Source organism: Paralichthys olivaceus, chromosome 2, assembly GCF_024713975.1.
Source record: "Paralichthys olivaceus isolate ysfri-2021 chromosome 2, ASM2471397v2, whole genome shotgun sequence".
Taxonomy (NCBI): Eukaryota; Metazoa; Chordata; class Actinopteri; order Pleuronectiformes; family Paralichthyidae; genus Paralichthys; species Paralichthys olivaceus.
Window position 1 is genome coordinate 3490667 of NC_091094.1, and position 22755 is coordinate 3513421.

At 41.1% G+C, this 22755-nt stretch overlaps 1 protein-coding gene across 8 annotated transcripts in view; it reads right to left on the bottom strand.

Annotated features, from left to right (window-relative positions):
- chd6 (chromodomain helicase DNA binding protein 6) overlaps positions 1–22755 on the bottom strand; it is a 68221-nt gene that overhangs the window by 37277 nt on the left and 8189 nt on the right. For all 8 annotated transcript variants that reach the window (XM_069531631.1, XM_069531653.1, XM_069531620.1 and 5 more), the window contains exons 2-3: positions 18046–18095; positions 960–1584 (exon numbers count right to left, since the gene is read on the bottom strand). In XM_069531631.1, the coding sequence (XP_069387732.1) occupies positions 960–1584; positions 18046–18075 (655 nt within the window). In that variant the 5' untranslated portion in view covers positions 18076–18095. The remainder of the gene's footprint in view (positions 1–959; positions 1585–18045; positions 18096–22755) is intronic.

The window sequence follows — 22755 nt, forward strand, 5'->3', positions numbered from 1 at the left end:
TATATATATATATATATATATATATATATATACTATAGAGTAGAGCCAAAGGATCGTCCCAGTTGTATATCTAATAAGTACCTATTAGACCACTAGACGTACAGTTTGTGTGTGACTATGTTTTTGGCAAAGTATTCTGCAGGACTTCATTTTGTTCATCAGGTCACAGTCTTACGCACAACAACTAGCAACAGCGATAAACAAGGAGGCATCAACTCCTTTTTTGGTTTTAAGTGCATGTGTGTACGGCTGATTACAACGACAACAATTTAAATGTAAAAAAAACATTAACTTTTTCTGAATTTATATATTTCTAAAGACATTCAGCATCATCTCCTCAAGGAGAAGCATCTTCACACAGGCATTGGTGAAATGTTTTGATTCTTAAAAGAAATTGGTGTTGAGCTTAATGCACCCACCCACCCGCCCACACACCAACCAGCACACTCACTCCTTTATTAAATCGAAAAATCACATAATAAAAACTCATTTATCCAGACATGTCTTAACGTGATTTCAACAAATTTAAGAACAGAACAGTCGTCATCTGTGTCTCCAATTAGAGTTTGAAATGTTCCGGGTTTGTTCCCTCATGGTTGAACGCACTTATTTTTGTCGCTTTGGATAAAAGCATCAGCTAAATGAAATGTAATGTTCCACCTTCAACAGTCGACACGCTTCACTCTTTATTTGGTCGCTTATTCAACACAGCACAACAACACACAGACACACACCTGATGTACTAAGGAAAGTCATAATAAATGAGATGTACCAGATATTCAAAGCTTGATCGATCTGCATTTAAAGCGACAAACATCTGTTTTTAAAACGAGTGTTGAATCCTTTTAATACCCAGGACACACAGATCTATAAGTTAAAGAAAGAGCTGGAACAATAATACTTTCATCACTAGTTTCAGTTTTTAATTGATTGACTAATTACTTGGAAGATGACGTTACCTTGATTTGTCGGAACAGGAGGAAGGATCTTGACTTTCGGTTTCCTCCCCCTCCTTCCAGGCACCTTAACCGGCACTTGAGCTGCTCCGGCAGCCACAGCGGCCATTTTTCCTGCCGGAACATTCTTCAGGTCTGCCCCGCTCTCCTTCCTGCCCTCCTTCCCCTTGCTCCTGCGCTCCCTCCGCTCTTTGCCTTCCTTGGGCTCCTTGCTCTTCCTCAGCGTGACCACCATCGCCGCCTTCTCATCTTTTCGTTTCTTTGGTTTGCTGCTTTCCCTTTCCTCAACGTCCCCTCGCTCCCATTGTCTCTTGTCCTTTTTCTTTCGTTTCTTCTTCACCCTGCCTCCGCCTCCTCCATCGTCCTCCTCGCTCAGGGAGGACGGTGGCCGCGGGGCTCCTCCGGAGTGTCTAGTGGCGTGGGCCCCGGCGGCCGTGCAGTGATTGGACGTAGCCGTGCTGCCCACGGGGGAGATGAGGCGGAGCTGATCCCTGGGGCCCAAGACAAGGTGTCCCCGTGGGATTGTAGGAACTGTGGTTTGTGCGTTGCTGTTTTGGTCCGAGGCAGAGGAGGAGGCTGCTGCAGCGGAGGCTGGAGGTGGCGTGTGCTTCAGGAGACCAGTGAACATCTGAAAGAGAAAAGTGTCAGAAACTAAGTTTATTGGTATAATACCATAATTGCTGTGTCACTGTTGCCAGCTCTGCGTCACGTTTGACATCAATGTTGAGCTCAATAAACAGGAATGTGTGTCGTTACGTGTTTGTGGTCTCCCACAGGTAAGATTTGAAAATCCTCTCATGTTCAACACATTATGTTATGAATAAGTCCAGTGTCAGTCAGAGGAGTGTTATCCATGTGACTGGGCGGATTTGACATGAATCCAGCAGAGGAGAAGCCTCCAGCAGACACATACTAACGTCCTAGGAGAAGTTAAAAATAGACATTACTGCCCCTGCTCAGCACGCTGTTGTTCTTCTATGTTTTACAAAAATATTTAAAATATCACTTCCTGGAGACCGGAGAGATTTTTCCCAGAAAAATCTCCATGTTTACAAAAGTAAAGTTCATTGTTGAAGACTTCAAACACTAATAAACATGATGGCGTTTGACTGTCGCTGAGCATCGAAGCTGTCATCTGTGTCACATCAGTCCCATTTACTTTGTTTGTTTGATTCGCTGTAGAGTTGATGAGACACATGTTTAAATACACTGTGCACGCATTCCCCTGCTTCGCACAACGTGAGGCGTAACGTGACGTGCAGGACATCAGGGTTAAAGTGACGGAAAGATCCAGAGACACAATCCATATCGGCATGTGTGAAGAGGGGCAGAGACGAGCGGACACACATACACACTCCTGCTGACAGAAGTTCTTCCAGCAGATCATGACTGAATGTCTGACTGATCCTATTAATTGATGAAAAAGCAGCCAAGTGCAGTAATATAGAAAATTGTGGATGTGATACATAGAAATGCATCGTTGTGAGTCGAATCATTGACTGTTGAATCATAATGGAATCGTGAGGTTAGTGAAGATGCACACCTCAATCAAGTACGAAAGATATGAAGGACAATCAGCGTCTCAGAGAGCTCTTCTTCATAACTGAAGATAAGGTGAAGTAGTGAAGAAGAAAATGAGTAAATAAATAACCCTGGAAACCCCACGGAATCTCTCAAACGACAGACTGGGACAGTTGGCATCCATAGTCCTAACATATACATATCTGTGTCTATGAGAAAGACCTTCAACAGACAGAGTTGTCCAGAAGTTCTTTTTGAATTTCCATAATCATTTGGTACAAGATATTGAGAGCTTTGTTCATACAGTAGAGTACAGTACGTGGAATCCTGTGCCCTGAAATTTGGATTTTGGATCTAATATTTAAACAAGTGAGTATTACTGCAGCAGGACTGAGTATGTGAGGCTTCGACGGTGATGGAGGATAGATGCAGAATGAGGAAACTTCAGCTTCTGATTCTCGCAGCAGGTTTTCAGACATCAGGTAGAAAGCAGAGCTTAGGTGCTTGATATTATGTGAGAGTTATAATAATAAGTCTCTGGTGTCTGCATAAACACTTGGAGCTATAAATATTCATGAGTAGTAGGTGGACCTGGAGGTCAGTGTAGCATGTGGGCAAATATTACGATCCATTTAAATCAAAAATGCAGAAATGCTTCAATTTTAAATCAGGTAGACCAAGATTACAATTCCACAAGATTAAATTGTAAGAACTGAATTCTTGATTATTTGAGTCATGAGTTTCCACTGTTGTGCTGCAGTCTACGTCAGCGTGAAGCCAATTTTCATCACTTCTTTTGTATTTTTTTACAGTCAATTTTATTTCTGCCAAAGTTAGAGACTTTAGAAAATGTTAGTGAAAGTAGTCATGTTCAATGCAGAGAAATGACTCAACCCCATTGTGCGAAAGTTTCACTGAGGATCAGACACTCTTCAGACATACTTAAGAAAATTACAAACACAAAAACAGTCGAGTATTAAGAGTAAAAAATACGTTTTTCTGAGCTATAAACTAAATTATATGAAATATTTTAGATGCCCATCATGTCGTCTATCTTTATATACGGTCTATAGGCTGAACTAACTGACATCTGCAGCCCCTACCAGGACGACAACGTTAAATTAGAACCAAAATCCAAGGTGAAGGCATTCTACTTTATCATGGATGTATGTGTGTGTGTGTGTGTGTGTGTGTAATGAATCCTGCTACATCATGAATAATAATGTGCCACTTGATTGATCCCTGCAGGGAAATTGTCTCTACTTATTTAAACCACATAAGGTCAGAGCAAAGGGTCTATTTAACGTCACGTGGAACTGGTGGAAGAACACTTGAGTAAACTCTTCAAATCTGAAAACAACCCGAGGGACCCAAAATACAAAATATAATATGCAGCCCCCGTTTTCACCTCGGTCTCCTCATATTCGATTACCCAACATGATTAATTACCAAGACATGTTGTGTTATGAGGATGTGTGAATATATTTCACTTGTGTTACAGTGGTGCAGACTGTGCACAGCAACACAATACAGTGTGTATGTTGAGCTGAGAGACGATGGGAGACATTGGGACCTATTTACTAACGTTATGAAAAAATATCAAAAGTATTTCAATGTCAATTTTCACACGCAAAATATATAAATTCAAGCACTTTGATCTACTAAGTTTGAAGCATCTCAAAGACGAGCAGTGATTAATCCCGTTAACTAACAGACAAACAAACGCAGGTGAAAACATAATCCTCCTGTCTGAGGTAATTAAATGTGAATCCAGGACCAACACATCGTTTGCAAGAAGGAAATAATAAAAAAACAACACTAATCCGTCACAAAAGCAGGATCCATCAAATAATCAAAGTATCAATATTTAAAACCAATCAATAGTGAATGACCTCTTGAGTGTCAGCAGGAACTCGAGGAATGTGCCTGCATCCTCCATCTGAAGGTCTTATCAAGGACAGCAGTGTGTGTGTGTGTGTGTGTGTGTGTGTGTGTGTGTGTGGTGTGTGTGACAGTGGTGATGTGAATTAACTGAAGCTGCTGACGGACACTCGGCTACACACTGATTCCTCCCTCTGGTGCAAACCAAACACACGGTGGACGCTCCAAATCCACATTTACGTTAAAGACCATGTTGCCGTCTGTGTTGCTGTTGTCAGGCTCACGTTAATCTCTGACTCATATTGGTTTGTTCGCATTTTTGTTTGTTTATTGCATATTATGGGATGCAGCCGTACTCCGCAGGATTAAGTGTCACGTTCACTGTTGGCTGCAGATGCACGGTTATGATTTATAAGTGTGAACACAGAAGAGGAACACACACATGGAGGAATAAACACAATTGTCACATTATAGTGTTAATGATTCAGACTAATGAAGAACCTCTCACACCTTCGTTCTGCTGCATATGTTAATATCTGAGCCTGAACTCTTGATGTTGATGTCCTGCTGTGTCTCCTTTGTTCGTAAACCAGGCTTCTCTGGATGAGATGCTAAATTTAGCAAGTTGGTTTAAAAATTTTGAGATAATCAGAGGATTACTATCTTAAAAAAAAAAAAAAAAACTTTCAAAGCAGGTGCAATTAAAATGTACATACAGTTACATATCAAATCAAAAGTTTGTATCTGAAATTAAGCACTTTTAAAGGAGCTTCTGTGTGTGAAGTGCGAAATTCATCTTTTCCAAAAAATAAAAATAAATCAACTTTAGTTGTGGTCTCATCCAAAACAGATCGTTTGATCCAAGTACATCTTCAGCCCAGTTAAATTACAGCAGGTGTTTGTTATATGGTTCAAAATATCACCTCAGTGTGAAATTTAAAATGCCTCCCGTGTCATGTGGACGTACAACATGCACTCTGTAATCCTGAGCGACAGTTAAAGAGTCGTTATCCTTTGGTTTCAAACTTAAACTGGATCAGACCACAGACGTCAGTACAGCATAAGAGGAGTCTAAACACATCAGAGTCACACGAGGCCTCCGACGAAGACAAACACTGAATCCTGCAGTGCTCAGGTTTATTGTGGAGGACAATAAGACTGTGAGTGTGAGCATATGCAGAACTGTAGCTTCATATGATTTGTTTCTATGATGCTTGTGAAGTGCAACAATAGAATGAAATGAGGTTTTAAAGTGAAAAAGTAAATTATGAAGAATCGAGAGTCACATTAATTTAGAGGAGCAGAAATGACAGAAGTTCAATAGATGAAAGCATCAACAAAATAATAGCACTTACAAGATCGATTAGAAGAAACGGTTCGTAACATAATGGAAAGTGTGTCAATGTTATTTGTAGTATTTGTACATAAGAAAACGTCTGGTAGAGATGAAGGGAGAAGCAATGACACATGAATTGAGTTACTGTCAGTAATGGTATAATAAGCAAGTACGCGTATTGTATATATCAAGTGTTGTTGTAATCATAGTCCACGATCAGCTGCCGCCAAATAAACAACATGGAAATACCTAAAAAAAACACAAATCAACCCTGGTGTCTGCGAGGAGTCAAAACCCTTCACTGGTTGTAAATGAAATCTTATCTGTGAACTTTCCTCCTGCGGTGGAACAAAATGCGCTGCAGCTTTAATTATTAAATACGCATTAAATTCATGAATTAACAATACATTGAGCAGCTGCTTGAATATAAACTTCCTCCATAAAAAAAAAAATAAAGTAGAATTCACGCCCTGCGGTTGTATGCCTCCGCCATCCAGTCCTGTTTCAATCTACATACAGACTCGTGAGGTCACTGTGACCTTTGAGCCAAAGTGAAAACTGGTCCAAATCTAGTGAAATTCTCTAAAAGAAGACTTCAGATACATTCAAGAGATCAAAAACAGGATTCGGGAGGAGAACGTGACCTTGGCTTTTGACCTACGGCCTCCAAAACCTGGGAGTGTAAGTGAACGTGGTACAAAATTTGAAGAAACTCCCTCAAGGTGTTTCTTGAGATTTTGCATTCACTGGAAGAAGAACGTTTTTGGTGAATGCACAGCGGCTTTAACGTTGACACTCGAGAACCAAATTTGAAGAAATTCCTTTCAGGCATTCTTGAGATATCATGCTCACAATAACGGGACGGACAGACAACCCGAAAACATAATGCCTCTGGCTACAGGCTGTCACCAAAGCATAGACATAAAAAAACAAATCAACAAACTATGACTCGATTTTGCTCGAGAAACACAACAGGTATCGAGCACCAGCTGTAAATGTTTCATTGATAAAAAGCTCTGTGAACACAATGGTCTCCCTTTTAAAACTTGTATGTCGTTCATATGTTTGCGTCGCCGCCAAAAACTGTCGTTGCTCTTGGCAGACGAAGCGATAGTGTTTCTGGAAGCGACCCAGCGTCGGAACATTACCGTTGCATCATGTGGACATTTGAGCTCTGATGAAAAAGGCAGCGGGACATTTTTCTGAGGCCCAAGAGCGACATCATTTTTCAAAGCCGTCAATTCCCCACAACACTTGTACGTGTGCACGTTTGCGATGATGGAGGTTGTCAGAGAAATGGCTGTGTGGTTCCTATGACAGCAGAGAGAGTGACAACGGGTCTGAAACTGGCTGAGGCCCCCGACTGTATTTAGAAACCGGAGAACGGAGGCCACATGCCCTCTGTGGAGGGACGAACACGCCAGGTCAGGCCGATGTGGAGCGGACACACTGATGTCTGCGCATGTTTGTGTCTACATGCGAATCCTCAAGTGGCAGGTGTATTTTTGTCAGCATAGAAAGAAAAAAGTGTGTGTGTGTGTGTGTGTGTGTGTGTGTGTGTGTGTGTGTGTGTTTGCAGTGCCATGCTGGTGTATAGCTGGATCATGAGAGAAGTGGAGCAGGTGCATGTGTGTGTTTTTGTAACTGCTTTTTCGATGCAGTGAGAACGAGCACGACATGCCTGGTGTCGTGAGGCCAATGCAGATGCGCCGCTAACACACTTCGCTTCTCACACAGGTATGAGGAATCATCTCAATGAAACACACACACACACAGACACACACACACACACAGACACACACACACACTTAGAAAGCTCAACGGCCCGTTGGTTTGCGAGCGGGAGGAGGTATCAGGGCCGTTGCCATGGAAACTGGCTCTCCGTGCTAAAGCTGCGGGGAGGCGGACATAAACACACTGTCACCATGGTAACCCTTTCATTGCCAGTGGCTGCCGGCTGTCTACCCATTCAACCAGTCTGTCTGCGTGTCTGTCTGTGCGATGGATGGATTGATTCGTTCTTTGTACGTGGCATTAGGTCGACAGCCGTGTGGACAAAGGCTGGTGAAGCTTTCGACACACACACACACACACACACAGACCGCCTGTGCGCGTCTGACAGGAAGACAGACAAGTCGTGGTACCTGAAGATGCTATAACATATTTTGAAGTCACTGATTGTGAAGTATTACTATAATCTGGTTTGTTTGTTGGTCAATAACAACACAACAGTTAAAATCAGAGGAAAAACAAAAGAAGTCTCAATACTTGTGAGTGAGAAAAAATTAAACAATGGCCGTAAAGTGAAATCATAAATTCTAGAGCCTGACTGATGTATCGCTCGGTCCACTACATTCATTCTGTAACACTAAATATATCAAAAACATCATGGAGAAATAAGACCACCACCTGAACAATCAATGAATCAATGTTTGAGCTGAACAAAAGGATCTGTTGTGGGTTTAACCGGTGATGGGGGGGGGGGGAAGCTCTCATCCACTGAAAGGTTGTGCAGGAAATAAAACCCACTCTCTACAAACTGAGCAGGTTAATGATGTTTTATTTAATCAAAAGTCCAGAGGTGAGACGAGAAACCAGATAAGACGTCGTGCTCAACGCAAAATAAAGAGATTATCTTTTCTTCACTTTCTGATTTTTTTTGTACACAAAGACAAAAATGTCAAATTTTAACCGGATGACAGATTCTTAAAATGAGCCTCCGCAAAGCAAATACAAAAGCCACAGTAAAGTCGGTAAAGTCAACTTTTCCTCTGAGGTTTAGAGAAAGAAAATGTGTAGGTGTTATCCTGGTTTCAGACAAAAGGAGAAAGAGCCAGAGGAACAAGAGGCGGATTTTGTCGAGTCTCCACACGACACGAGCAGCAAAGCAATGAGTCTCAATCCAAGGGTGAGACACCGAGGTGAGAAAGTGGAAGAGCCGCGTCTGCCGAGGTCAACGACTGGAAATCTTTTGGGTTTAGATTCAGAGGCAGTGTCCATAGGAGGAAGAATGGAGGTGAAGACAGTCATCATTCTAATTCTGTATTTATTAGTCAAATTAGTATTTGTTTAAATCGTCTGCCAGATTTTAAACCGGTGGTAACACTTCTAATTCTGTTGTTCTGCTTTCCTTCTCCAAATACATTTTTCCTCTATGATATAATTTAAACACTTAAAGGTTTAATATAACCACAAATTTAATGTCTTTAAAAGAGATGCGAATGTGATCAGTAGGGACAAAGTGCATCATTAGCTCCTGTAGCACTCGGCCCTTTCCCCTGTGCTGCTGCACTTTGGCTCCAGTGAGGTCAAAGGTCAGGGTCAGAGTTTCACAGAGTCCCTGAAGTTGACAGCGATTCATTGTCTCGCTCAAGGACATTTTACCACAGAAGATACTTCCAGTTGAAAACCCTGAAGCAGAGTTTTCCGGTTCAAGACTGAACATACTGCCTCTTCCAATTTCTTTTTGGATTGTACTTCACACAAATGGAAAAATACAGAACGTACGATTAAATGAATTAAAAAAACAAGACAGCTAAAAGACCAAAGAAGAAAAATAAGTTTAGATCAGTAACAGAGCTTTTCTCCTAAAAGACTCTTTTGATGACGACTTTAAATAGACTTTAATCGAGACGTGGACACGTGACCACTGGAGATCAGACACTCTGAAGACATCAGGCTGGATTCCTGCTGAGGCAGAGAGGACCTCTCCGGGCTTACTAAGCGCAGTTCTCCCTACAGGGCGGAACAGCACCACGGACGACTTATCATTTATTCAGCTTTCCACCAGAGCAGTGGATTTACATTCTGACCCTGCTGAATTTTAATTCTAGGTACAGACTTACGACTGAGGTGCAAGATGTAAATGGATGAAACTAAATGGCTGAAACACGGAGGTCAGAGGTCAAGGACTGAGAGCTGTTCAACTTTATATTTTAGACCTGTTTAAACAAAGCCCATTTTCACCATCAACAGTCCCTTCACTTTAAATAAACCCAAAAAAATGCCATGATGAAGGACAAGGATGTTAACTAGGCCAATCACACCAGAATGAGTAACGCAACAGAATCACTGCACACGCCAAGTAGGCCACATTTGCATGATGCCACCAACTTCACCTGACACGAAAAGGCAAGCTGAAGCAGAGGCCGTATCACATGACAAACTTTTGCACGCCTCTCCGCTGACTCCACACATCCAACAAACTATCCTGGCTGTCGAGCACATGAGGCAGGCGCATCACATGTACTCGAATGCAAGAAGATTGTAATACTTGTATTATTTATTTTTTTTTATCCTTGTTTTCTTCCTTGCTGCAGTAATTGACCCAGATTCCCTGCAGATCGATGACATTCATCTTACGACCATCTAGCAAATGTCACCTCCCAGTTTCAAACGCGTCCTTTACGAGTATGAATTTCTCCTTTTCACACAAACATGTCTTTAATCCGAGGCTTCTCTGTTGCATCGTCTCTGATTGGAGTTACAGCATTCTGTTTAAGTGCTATTTCACCCTATTTCACCATGCAGTGTATTTCACTCTGAGTACCTGAGTTTGTTTTAGAGAAGCAGCCAAACTTCTCACACGTTAACCTGTTCAAAGAAATTCAAAAACTCCTTATTTGTTATTAGAAATTGTCAATAATAACAAATCAGTAAAGCTAAGATAGAAATATTCAGCGTCAGGTGTGTTTGATTCTCTGTAAGAAACATTTCAGTGTGAACCAGGAACTAACGAGGTTTCGTCTCCAGCCTGAAGAATCTACATGCTACTGAACAAACTGTCATGTGGATTAAATCATGCTTAGTTGTCACAATTGATCCTGACCACTGTCGATAACTCATTTAATTTAGCAGGTCTTCTGGTAGTGACCTTTTCATTCCACTCAAAGTCATAAAAACCAGAGATAAGGCGTCTTTATGTTATCATGGTCAACGTCTCTGGCACAGACCTGAGGGCAGCAGAGGATGTTGACATATCAAACTCAAGATCTTTCATTTTCCCCTCTGCTTTTTTTATTTAATTCTATTTTGTCTATTTAGTTTCACATTTACGTCTGTTTTACTACTTACTCTTTATCCTTTTATTCTATTTACTTCCTTTTAATACCCAACTTTTTTATTCTGGTTTAACTCACTTTTATATATCCCATCTGTATTTTATCCTCTTTAATATTTTGTTTTAATTTCTTCATGATCGTTAATCGAACACTGTGTATTTAGGGGCCTTTACCAATATAAGGGGAAACAATTTTATTTGCAAATATATGTAAGTTGGCAATGATTCCCTAGGATTTCATTGTCAGACCAAGGAAACGTAATTAAGACTTGATATTTTATAGTTTAACTAAAAGATTTTATCATAGATAACTAAAACACCAATACAAAGGAAATATATAGAAATTGGTTTTATTGATTTAACAATGTGATGGGACGTGCTCTTCTCTATTAATATAACAGATTTGTTTTTAAATCACGCTGAACAGGAGCTACTCTCTCTAATTACTTCTCCTTTTAAATAAAGAAAAAAAAATGTATTGGCAGGAAGTGCAGTGACCTCTACACCTTTAAAAAGAGACAGACACACTGGGTGTGAAACATGGAGCGAATGAAACCCTCCGCAGGTCTGAACCTCGGTGCTGAACTCCTTTGTTTACATGTCAATCAGCTCTCTAACCTACGATGATGATGGGAATGTACGAACAATGATGAAAAACCGGCACACAGCTCACCTCGCTCCATGTTCACTTCCTCTCCCTCCTCATACAGAAAAACGACTCAGACACAGGTAAACTACGAGCTAAAATTAGCGTCTATGCTAACTCAGGCTCGGTAATGACCTGAGCCGCTGCCATCCATCTCCACAACAACAGAGCAACTGCAGCCCACAAACACACACACACACACACACACACACACACACGTCATGGTTGAATGTGCTTACATGACCAACTACAGAGGCACACACACACACACACACACACACACAAGGAGTTTCTACCTTACTCCCACACCAACACTGCATGGCTCAATGTGCTTACTTGCCTGGCTACATACACACACATGACTTACAACAGCCCCGCTTAAAAACACACAGACACACACAAGCGTCACGGCTAAATGTGCTTACATGAATGACTACATGCATAAAAAAAAAAAAAATCCAAGCACAGTATGTCCTTCGTGCCAAGACACACACCATCTCTCAGACACACACGTACACACACACGTACACACACACGGACAGACACACACACTGACACACAGCCTCAAGTGACGTACTGCAGTGTAGCAGGCGCTGCCAGCCCAGTAAAGCCGACCGAACACAGCTGAGGGAGGCTGCCTGCAATCACGCTGCCTATGAATCAATAATACAGCCTCACAAACAAGACACACACACACACACACACACACACACACACACACACACACACACACACACAGCATCTGTCTCTCTGTCACGAATATAGACCATGAGCACTGCAGTCTCAGCGATGCTGCTGCTTCCTTTCACAGCAAGCACAATTAGTGAACGAGGCTAACGCTAATGCTACGCTAACACCCTTTGCACTGCTACCCAGGGATGGGCAGTACTTGTGATACATGTATTCAGAATACTCATTTGAAATACAAAACATTATTTTTGTAATTGACTGTTTGATGAAAATATATTCCTATTTTGATCCAAAATAGGAATATATTTTCATACTGAATATGAATACATTTACTCTGATTGGAGTCTACTTAGTAATTTGTCCAGGGTTGTTGAGATCAGAACATTAAGGTTCAGAAAATTAATGATCCAGCACGAAGCCAGAGCAGAAGTACAAGCTCTCCGTCGATTTTTAGCGTACATTGGTACAATTCTTAACATTTCCTGTTATTCTACACATTTGTATACAGTTGTAAGAGCCATCGATAAAGACAAAGTATATCTGAAAATGTGACTTACTGAAATTTGGTATTTGTTTGCTTGGCTTGTCACATATCTGCTCACTACTTTGCTCGTGCTACAACTTTAACTCTCGTGCAGAGCCTCCGTCTCCCTTGGTAAATTATTATTATTCAATTCCTGCTCATTGTTTTTTTTGTCAGGCCAACACTCCATGTGCAATATTAAACAGACAAAAGCAGAAAATGTTCTCCTGTGAGGAGGTGGAACCAGGAAGTGTTTGGTGTTTCACTTGATAAATGACCCGGACACTCAGCAGTCGTCTGGTGGGGGGGGATGCAGAGACACCGACCGTGTTTCTGCATCGTCCTCATTTCACAACTGTCTGAGGACTTTTGTTTCTGTTTCTCTCCTCATGTCTTGTTTGTCTCTATGGTAATAAATAAAAAAGTAAAAAGTTCACTCTCTTTTCCAATCGACTGAGCATCAGCACTAATCTGAAGACTCACATTTACCGCAGTACTTTAAATATATGAAACCATTTCACCGTGTTTAAGACGCTTGTGTTTCAATAAATCCATTCCGGCGTGTTTCCAATATGTTGATTGCTGTGATTAAACTGTGTGACTTCTTACTGCTCCTGCTCATAAATAAAAATATAAGAAACATGTAACCTAGTTTTAGAAAGCTGCCATAATGAGGCAGACGATTTTCACCTTATTTACTGTCACACTGATGAATTCTGACATAAACCTCATCAAAAGCCTCAAGGAGAGCTTCAGAGGTGAGAAGCAGTGACTGTGTAGTTGGTTAATATTTAATCGTCAGCTAATCTTCAAGCTTTTTATTGCATCAATCTGTGTTTAATGTGATGAAGCCTGTGATGAAGGAGAGATTAGTGGAAACATGACATGATATACAGGAAGCTGAAAAACACCAATCCCTCCTTCACTCAGCTTGATGTACATTTAATTAAAATGAGCTTGATGGTTAATTAACATAAAAAAACATGTTTCTATGTCCAGTTTTATATCAATTATATCTGAGGAATGAGAAAATTCTGAATGTAGAAAAAAGGATGAGTCCACCAAAACAAACTGAAGGGAAGGAAGTCCTGCTCAGAGATGAGCTACTTTCCTGAACGAAAACTAAAAACGATGGAAGGCGAGGACGAGCAGGCGGCGGTGGCGAGCGGGACGCTGCAGATGGACATTTCAGCTGTTAAGGTGAGAACGGAGAGATGATCAAAGTGAGTAAATCAAAGCCTAGGACTGAATGGAATTCACTTTTTTCTCTGCTTTACCTTGAAGTGCAGAAAACCCAGTTTCACACAGCGTGTGCTGATTCATGGATTATAAAGAGAAAAATATTGAGTGGGGAAATAAAATTCTCTGTCACAGCTCAGAGCAGTTTTCCTTTATTCATCACTTTTATAGTGCGGCTGTTGTCACTGCAGACGCGCTGTGAACAAGTTTGATAATCGATGAAGTGTTTTGTTATTTAATATGGAAATACGCCGACATGATGATGACTGCTGACAGCGTGTGATGCTTTTTACTGTTTTACATCATCGTCGCGTGTTAATCTTAGCGCAGAGAAAAAAGATGTTTCAAAAAAGTCACTTGAGGTGGAAGGGAATGGAAAGTTAAATTATAGAGAAAATATGAAGATTAATCATTAATAAAAGTATATAATGGTAATTTAATTTAAAATATTTAAAGTATCTGATGGGCCATGCATACTCTGCAATCCAAAAGTTAATAACCTGCAGGAACCTTCCCGAAAAATATTCTGGCTGAAAACCCATCCATGTTTTTTTTTGTTATTTTACACACAAAGTTGAAAACAACACTCTGCTTCCCATGTGCAGGATAAAAAAAAACATGCACCACAGAGCTGCGTGGTGCGACACAGCCAACACGATTCTGTCGACCGTGTCAATCAATCAATCAGAGCCCAAAACGTGTCAAACATCGACAGAAGCAAAAGTCAAGCAACTGTTCAAAGAGGCTTCACACAGAAGTGACAATCAGCTGCAAGGAGACGTGAACTGAGTGATATAAGGCTTTCATTTGTCCAGAGAGTGGTTTACTGACAGTGTCCGTTTCATGACTAAAGATATAAATCTATGACTGTATCCACGGAACACCAGTGACGACTGACCTCACTGTTTCACAAAGTTTTCTTCTTTGGTTGCAGCTTTTTCAAATGGAGGAAAGAATTGTTTTTCATGTAACGAGAGTAAATGAACATCACGCTCCTTCCTGCGCCGTCACTCTTCCGACAGCTTTCTCTAAACATTACCTGAACGGCATCAGTTCCCCTGATAACGTTATCACTCTTTTGTTACCCTGATAATACCGAGATATTCTACCAGTCCGTTGTGGCCAGCGCACTGTTCTTGGCCGTTGTGTGCTGGGGGAGCAGCATTGGAGCCGGGGAAACTAACAGACTTGATAAACTAATCAAGAAGGCCGGCTCCATCATCGGCGGCAAACAGGACAACATGGAAACGGTGGTGGAGAGGAGGATGCTGAACAAACTGCTATCCATCATGGATAACCCCGGCCACCCTCTCCACCAAATCCTCCAGGCTCAGAGGATCACATTCTCACACAGACTCAGACAACTCCGCTGTCACGAGGACAGATTCAGGAAGTCATTCCTGTCATCCGCCATCAGGTTCTATAGTAAATCCTTGTAGCAACTGTAACAACTGAAGGTTTAACCTAACTACATAAGTCTCCTATTCCCATCTGCATAGTAAATTTAATTTGTTCGCTGCTATTTATAATGACTGGTATTCAATATCAGTAGATGTTATTCTCGTAGATTGTATATAGTAGCTAGTCTCTTTTGCACATGTATCACTTACTACCTGCACTGTTTTTATCACTTTATCGCTGTACCACATCTACTCTTGCACTGTTTTATGGTTTAATGTTTTTATGCTCTTATGCTTCTTGATTATTGAAACATTCAACTAGTCTCCTCTGTTTTTTAACTTAAACTTTTAACTTTGCCTCAATTTAGCTCTGTCTGAACAACTCAGTCACCATATCCTACATGTAAAAAAAAAAGTCTGTACTTATTGTATATGTCTGTACTTATTGCACATGTCTGTACTGCTGGAACAAAAGAATTTCCCCTCGGGGATGAATAAAGTATGTCTATCTATCTATCTATCTATCTATCTATCTATCTATCTATCTCTATAACCAGATAACTCGGCCACTAGAAAAGATGGCGAGATGCCAGAGCCACCTTATCACCTCCAGCTGATATCTCACTACTAAAGTACAGGGCAAGTTATTTTCCTTTTACTACTGCAGACTTTCTTTGTAAACAACTTTGTCGTAAACACCAGGTTTTAATTCAGCACTGTAAACCTACAATCGTCTTAATTATGGTGGTAGCCAAACTTTTCCTCCGGCCAGAATAATAAACCTCTTGTGACTCAGGAAATGATCAATACAAGCGTCGCGGCGTCACAATGAAGTACAAACTCACTTTGCCTGTTGTGTTATTGATTGAGGAGTTTGTCCTTTGAAGGCTTCGACAAATATATTTATACACAAGTCAGATAAACACCAATTAAGATGCAATCAAAAAAACAACATTACAACACTTGAACCAAAGGGGAATTAAGTTAATTGACCATAAAGCCGTTTCATCACAGAAAATGTGACTAGGGGAGTTTTTCCTGTCTGAAAGACCAAACCAGGGTTGGAACCAGGTTTCATTTTGGTTTCATGTTACAATTTTGTGAGCACACTAAGGTTTGCATGATGTATCTATGCCACCTCAATTCAGGTTGTTTTTCATCTTCTAATGTTTAATATGTGATGCCTCAGCTTCGCTCATGATAATGTTAATCAGAACAACACAAAGTGGGACATGAGAATATTGTGTCTTTTTGCAGGTATTTGGTCATAAATCAAAGAATTGATAATGATGATGGCCCTGGATGGAAACTCACAACTGTAAAGTCTTGTCAAGTCACGCACCAGGCCACTGATAAAAAGAAAATCATGTGTTCGATTTGTATAAATGTGTCCTTTGTTATAAGAGAATAAGAGACAATAAAAATAACTCCTCCAGGAGGTTTGCTACAGACACATGAGACTGTGTGAAAAAATTATATCTAAGCCCATAACTCCATTTGTATTCTGTTTTGATTCATTTTTTTCTTTTCTTATAATGTTCTGTTTAGTTTCACAGGACTTGTGTTGAAAAACAGTGGGTGTTCATGATTATTTCTTATAAGGAACAGATATCTACTAAAGACAATAGGTTTTTTTTACTCAAACTTATTTGATTTAGAAAAATTTGGGGAGAATATCTCACAGTCGACAGAATCAAATAATGACAATAAAAATGAGGGGATGGTGTTTTACTGTTGTGACAGCGCTGACACCCCGTCTCTACGGTGCGGAGGCCTCGTGCTCAGCTGAGAGACTGCTGTGTCACCTTGCACTTGCAAAAACTCTGACTCATCACTCTGCTCAGCTTGACTCATGAATATTACACAGAGCGTGGCATCGTCCGGAATACCAACATAACTAACGTACCTGGAACTGAACCGCTCTACAGCATCAAAAGCACGAAGGTAGTTCAACACTGTAAAGACTAAGGGCACGTTCACCCTGGGTTGGTTGAGACCTTCCGACCTTTCAGTTTAGTCTGAACCAAAATATCAGGTGTGAAAGGTTCCTCAGGTAGTTTGGATTTCATGACCAATCACAGGAAGTGAGGCAGCATTAAAAAAAAATAGAAGAAGAAAAAGAAGAGGAAGCAGCTGCAGTCTTCACCTCCGACGATACGTTTGAACCACGAGGACGTTCATTTGGTGCATTTGAACTAGTGTGTAGTACTGTAGTACTGTGGAGTACTGCGCCTGAAGGTGCTGATGCCGCTAGTAGTACCGTCATGATGTTACCATGGCAACCAGATGAAGCGCTTCATTCCGTTTCTCCATTCAAACAGACAGACTACTGCACCCCCCTCCTCTCCAACTGACAACACACCGACGTCAGACGCCGTCTACAAACCAATCAGAGTCAAGTATAGGATCAGATCTAATACATGAAGCGTGGTTCCTACTTTCAGCTGCTTCCACGCTACACATTTGTGCAACAATGGGTGCAAGACACCTGATCCCAGAACAGTGGAAGTTGCGTCGAGGTCAAAATTCTCTCCTCCACTTGACTTGACAGGTCCCAGACTTTGTCAATGGGACTCAGTCGAAAGTGACGGTACAGTCGCAGTAAACTCAAAAACGAAGGCAAACATGCAACAGGTTCCGAGTTCGGCTGCATCGTAGAATTAAAAGGGGTCGTGAATGGGTCCAAGATGTTCACACTAAACACACTTGTTGTTCTTGTGCGAAGGTTTTTATAAATGACCTACTTTTGTGTGCATGTGTGTGTGTGTGTGTTTAAGAAAGAGAGAGAACAAACCTGCTGCTTGTCCTTTTTGTGTATTTTCATCTTCTATCCCTTCACTGCATCTGTTAAAAGAAAAGGACAGAAGTCACATTAGTTCCACAAATACACACAAAACAAATACTGAAACCGTGTCATGCTGGTCAACAATACAAACACACACAACAGCATAACGTTGTGTTACGTTTTGTGGCAACGAAATACAAAAGAAAATGAAGCTAAATCAACCAAATGTTATGGAGCTTCTTCAGACATCCAAGACACGTCACCCCATAGAAGTGGCACTCAGCAGGAGATCCTCCACTCAGACGTGTTCACAACAACACAGAAATCTGCAGAGCGGTCGGGTGAGAGGTGGTGCAGCAGAGGTAGGATGTAATGTATTATTTTACCCTGATCAGATATTTTTGTATACAGCACATCGACACCAGCTCTTATCAACAATAGCTCTCCTGACATAACTTCTACGAGTATGGCTCCGCTTCTTCATCCTGAGATATTTGTTCTCTTTTTGTGCGTTTTTTGTTTTTCACGTGTTAGAAAAGTCGTCAATACACTCATTCGTTTTGCGTGAATACTGCAGATGATCTCATGCTGTGTTCTTATATGAGCTCCTCCACACTTTCTCCAGACATTTTACCAGACGGAGAATGTCCACTTAGAGTCTGGAGGCTTTGAGTTAACCCATACAGCCCTTCTGGAGAATGTCCAGAGCATCTCCAGAGTTCAGTGCATGTCTGAAAACAGCTTTATTCACACACTCATTTCTCTTCTCATCCCAGCTGCTGCCATCAAGGGACTTAAAACAGAGTTAGGGCGAAGATGGCAGCTGTTATGTACATGTACCACGAGAGTAAGAAGAAAATGGAGCCGTGATTATAACAAAACTAGAGTATTGTGTAACGGTGCCTCAATTTATGTGGGGAATAAAATTTGTAAATGTCTTGAAACACATACATCTGTGGCATGTGGTGACTTTTACAGCCGAGCCAAAAATAAAAGTCTATCCCCACCACCACGACCACCCTCCTAACCACCTCAATGTGCAATATAGACCAGACTAAACGATACCTATTCATGACAGCAGCGGTAGAAAAATCTGTTAAATTCATTGCCTGTCCTGTTTCATTACTTTCAGCTGCCTGTCTGTCCCGAGCTGAAACTCAGCTGCACTCTGCCTGGACGTCTTCACCTTTCTGCACTCCGTCCTGGCTGAAGATAATGTCTTCAAACCGACTGTAAATGTGTCAAGTGTACAACAATATAAAAAAATAACACACAACCTGACACAACTTATTTCCTGGGGATTGTTGCATTGCGTCGAAAACGCTGGAATAAAGTCAGACAAGTTCCCTACTGAGCAAGTTGCAAGAAATATGTTGATCTTGCAATATGAACAAAGTTTGGTGCAGTCAATCACTACTTGTTCCATTTGAACTAGAACTAAATAAAGTTACAACAAAAGTTACATTCAACATTAATCATTTTCTGTTTATTTCCTACATTTAATCAGTTTTAGAGATAATGTAAGTTTCCGTGTTTGTAAGCTAGAAAACCAGATGAAATGCAGGAAGTATTATTAAAGCCTGCACTTGACAATACTAAAAACATAGTGAACAAAAACTGAGCAACAACCGAGTAAAAAAAATTAAAAAGTGTGTAACATCTGTCAGATTGCCATTACTTGCATTCAACACTATTTCAATACAAGCAGGTGAAGTCACACACCTGCCTCCACATGAACACACCTCCGAGCCAGACAGGAAGTGACTGAGTGCTCCACACACACTATTTCACAATAAACTTTAGAAAAAAGCAAATATATAACAAAGTTTGTTTCAGGATGAGTTTGGGTTTGTGGGGATTTGAATTTACACCCGAAATGAAGTCTTTAAAAAGCTCCAGCCAAATTAAAACACATGTCTTGATGACGGATGGTAAACATTTTCCTGTTTTAACTCCCTGAGGGGTTTAAAAGAATCTGGTTCTAACCTGCTCTGGGTTTATTTACTTGTATCTGAAGGTGGCAGGTTTCCCATCCACACTCCAGATTCCTATTTCGGCTGCGGTGTGATTTTAATGTCAGCTGAGAATGAGTCAACTGCAGTGAAAAAAGGATATAATATGAATGAATGAACTTTTTACTACAACATTTTTATGTAGTGAAACACATCTGAAGAATAGAAGGTTGGACAACAACTGGTTTCACAAGGCGGCTCAATCTAAGAAACTTCCCATGAGCACTCACCTTTCTCCCTTCAAGGCAAATACCACTGAAGTAAGCCTGAAACTTAATGAAAGTATTTCAGCACAAACTACAAGAAAAGTCTCCAGTTTTCTGACCACAGCACCAGAGCAACTTTTGATCATTCACTCTGAAACTGCATTTTACAGATTTTGGTCATCACAAAATTGATTACATCCGGGTTTTTTTTATACATGTCTTTCCTTGGAAGAAAAGAGTGAGTGATGCCTGTGTGACTCCTTCTAGATGTAATCTTTATCAAATCTCAAAAGCAAACTCAAATGTCATGGCTGTTGTGGAGAAAATTAATTCAACACACAAGAGACAAACCCGAGGATAAAAACAACAACAGAAGCATCGTTGATTGAGCTTCACTTTGTACCATCAACTCTAAATCAGAGTCTGGCTTTCCAGCCCCGCAATATAAACACTGCCAGCGTTTTCCATCTGTATCCAAAGCTGAGGCTGATCGCCAAACAGCTTTTTCTGCAGCCACCTAAGTCAGGTTTAAAAAACACAGCAACACACAAAGTGCTGCTGAACTACAACAAAAGCAGACAGCAGCTATCAGACGGCAGATGGCTGCGTGGTTTTATATGCAATTAACACAAAGCCCACATTTCATTTACTGGGCGGCTGCTTGGGTTAGGAAACTGGATTTAATCTAGAGAACTAGTCCATTAAAGGTTCATGCTGCTTATCCAGTTAACTAGTCATGTGAGGAAGTACTCTGCAAGTTTGGATGAACTTTAAACACATTTAATTCTCCATCATTTATTCATTCATTTGTTTCACTTTGCTGGAAAGCTGAAGCAGATTCAGAACAGGTCATTGTGTCTTCAGCGGGTCACACCGACCTCACAGAGCTTCTCGGACAGAGCAGGTGCTTCTCACATTTTATACACATTCAGCAGAATTGCCCTTTTCCACCGCTTAACACGTGGATGATAAAATGGCATCTGTCGTACGCTACTCTGCAGCAGCAGGCACAGCCGGGCCGTCCCACCCCGTCTCACTCTCACCACCGAGGAGAGCTGCAGCATCTGCACAGAGGTTGAGACCAGACTCATATAAATGCCATCTTTACGCAGGGTGACACGTAATCCTTCCAACAAACACTGTCAATGAAGACAATATGCTGCAAGCAGAAGAGAGAGAGAAAAATCTGTGTTCAAATTGTACAACTTTCCGTCCTTCCCACACACCTGTCGTTCAGAACAGTGCTGGATAGAACACATCTTAAGGGCACTCGTATGATGAATCTCAGCTTTATCTGTGTCTAATCTGTTAAACAGACATCAACTGGTTGTATTCAGGTTGATAATTTGAATAAGTGTTATTACTTGAAAAGGTTTTCATTCTCTAATGTTCAGAAAACATAACTTAACTCAAACTGTCCATTGCTGCAGCTCCTCTTTTCAGCCTCTGTCTCAAACACTTAACCTCATGTCATTTTAACTTTGCAGAACTTTTTCATTCACAAAAAATTTAACTTTTTTAACTGGAGGAAAGAAACACTGAGAAACCATATTTCAAATTTGCTGTATTTTCATTATAAATGAATAAAAAAAAAATTAAAAAAAAGCATAATACACTCCAACAGCTCGCTGCCAGCTGGTACATCCTGACTGAGGCTCAGTTAAGAGCCAATTCATAAAGGCTCCAAACATCTGGATCTGGGTTCATTCCGCTGGAGACAAAATCTCAGACACGCAGGAAGTGAGTTGACAGTTCTCACCTGTCGCATCAGCATTTTATCTGGAATTGGAAAAACAAGTTGCTGTTGGCATGAGCGGTTATAAAAACCAACACAGACACAGAGTCAACCCTGATCAGCAGCTGGACTGACAACCGATCTCTGGGAGAAACACCGCAGACAGTGTGTTGACAGAACCAAGCTGGTAAGTCTGATCAGTTAAGTGCTGGGGGCTATGTGGGACGCACCCCCCCCCCTCAAACACCACCATGCTCCGAGCTCCACCCTGGAAGGTGGGGCCTGCACGATGCGTCACGTGCGGGGGGACATGTCACGGAGAGGGCGTGGAGCGAGACGGTGAACACGGCAGGAGAGCGAACCAGAGTGAAAATACGACAATGCAGCATCTCACCGTCGTAACCTCATCTCCTGTTGCCATGGAGACACTAAATGACTGTGCACTTTGTCAATCAAGCAAGCAACGAATAGTTTGAATGAAATTTTATAGAGATAAAGTACAGGCTGCGGAGAGCCTTGTTGTGTCCTCCACATGTGGCTCAAGTCAATTTCAGGTGTGAAATATTCTCATTGACCCAGTAAATGGAACAAGCTGCACACAATGATCTATATTACAGAGTTAGTCAGGACGGACGGGAGCTGGGTTAAATAAGCCCATTAGTACTTTTTATTTGAGGTCACTGCTCCTTCCAGAATTCTGTTAAAACCGTTAACTCTCATTAAAATGATATGAGGCTTCATATTTGACATATCATATTAAACAGAA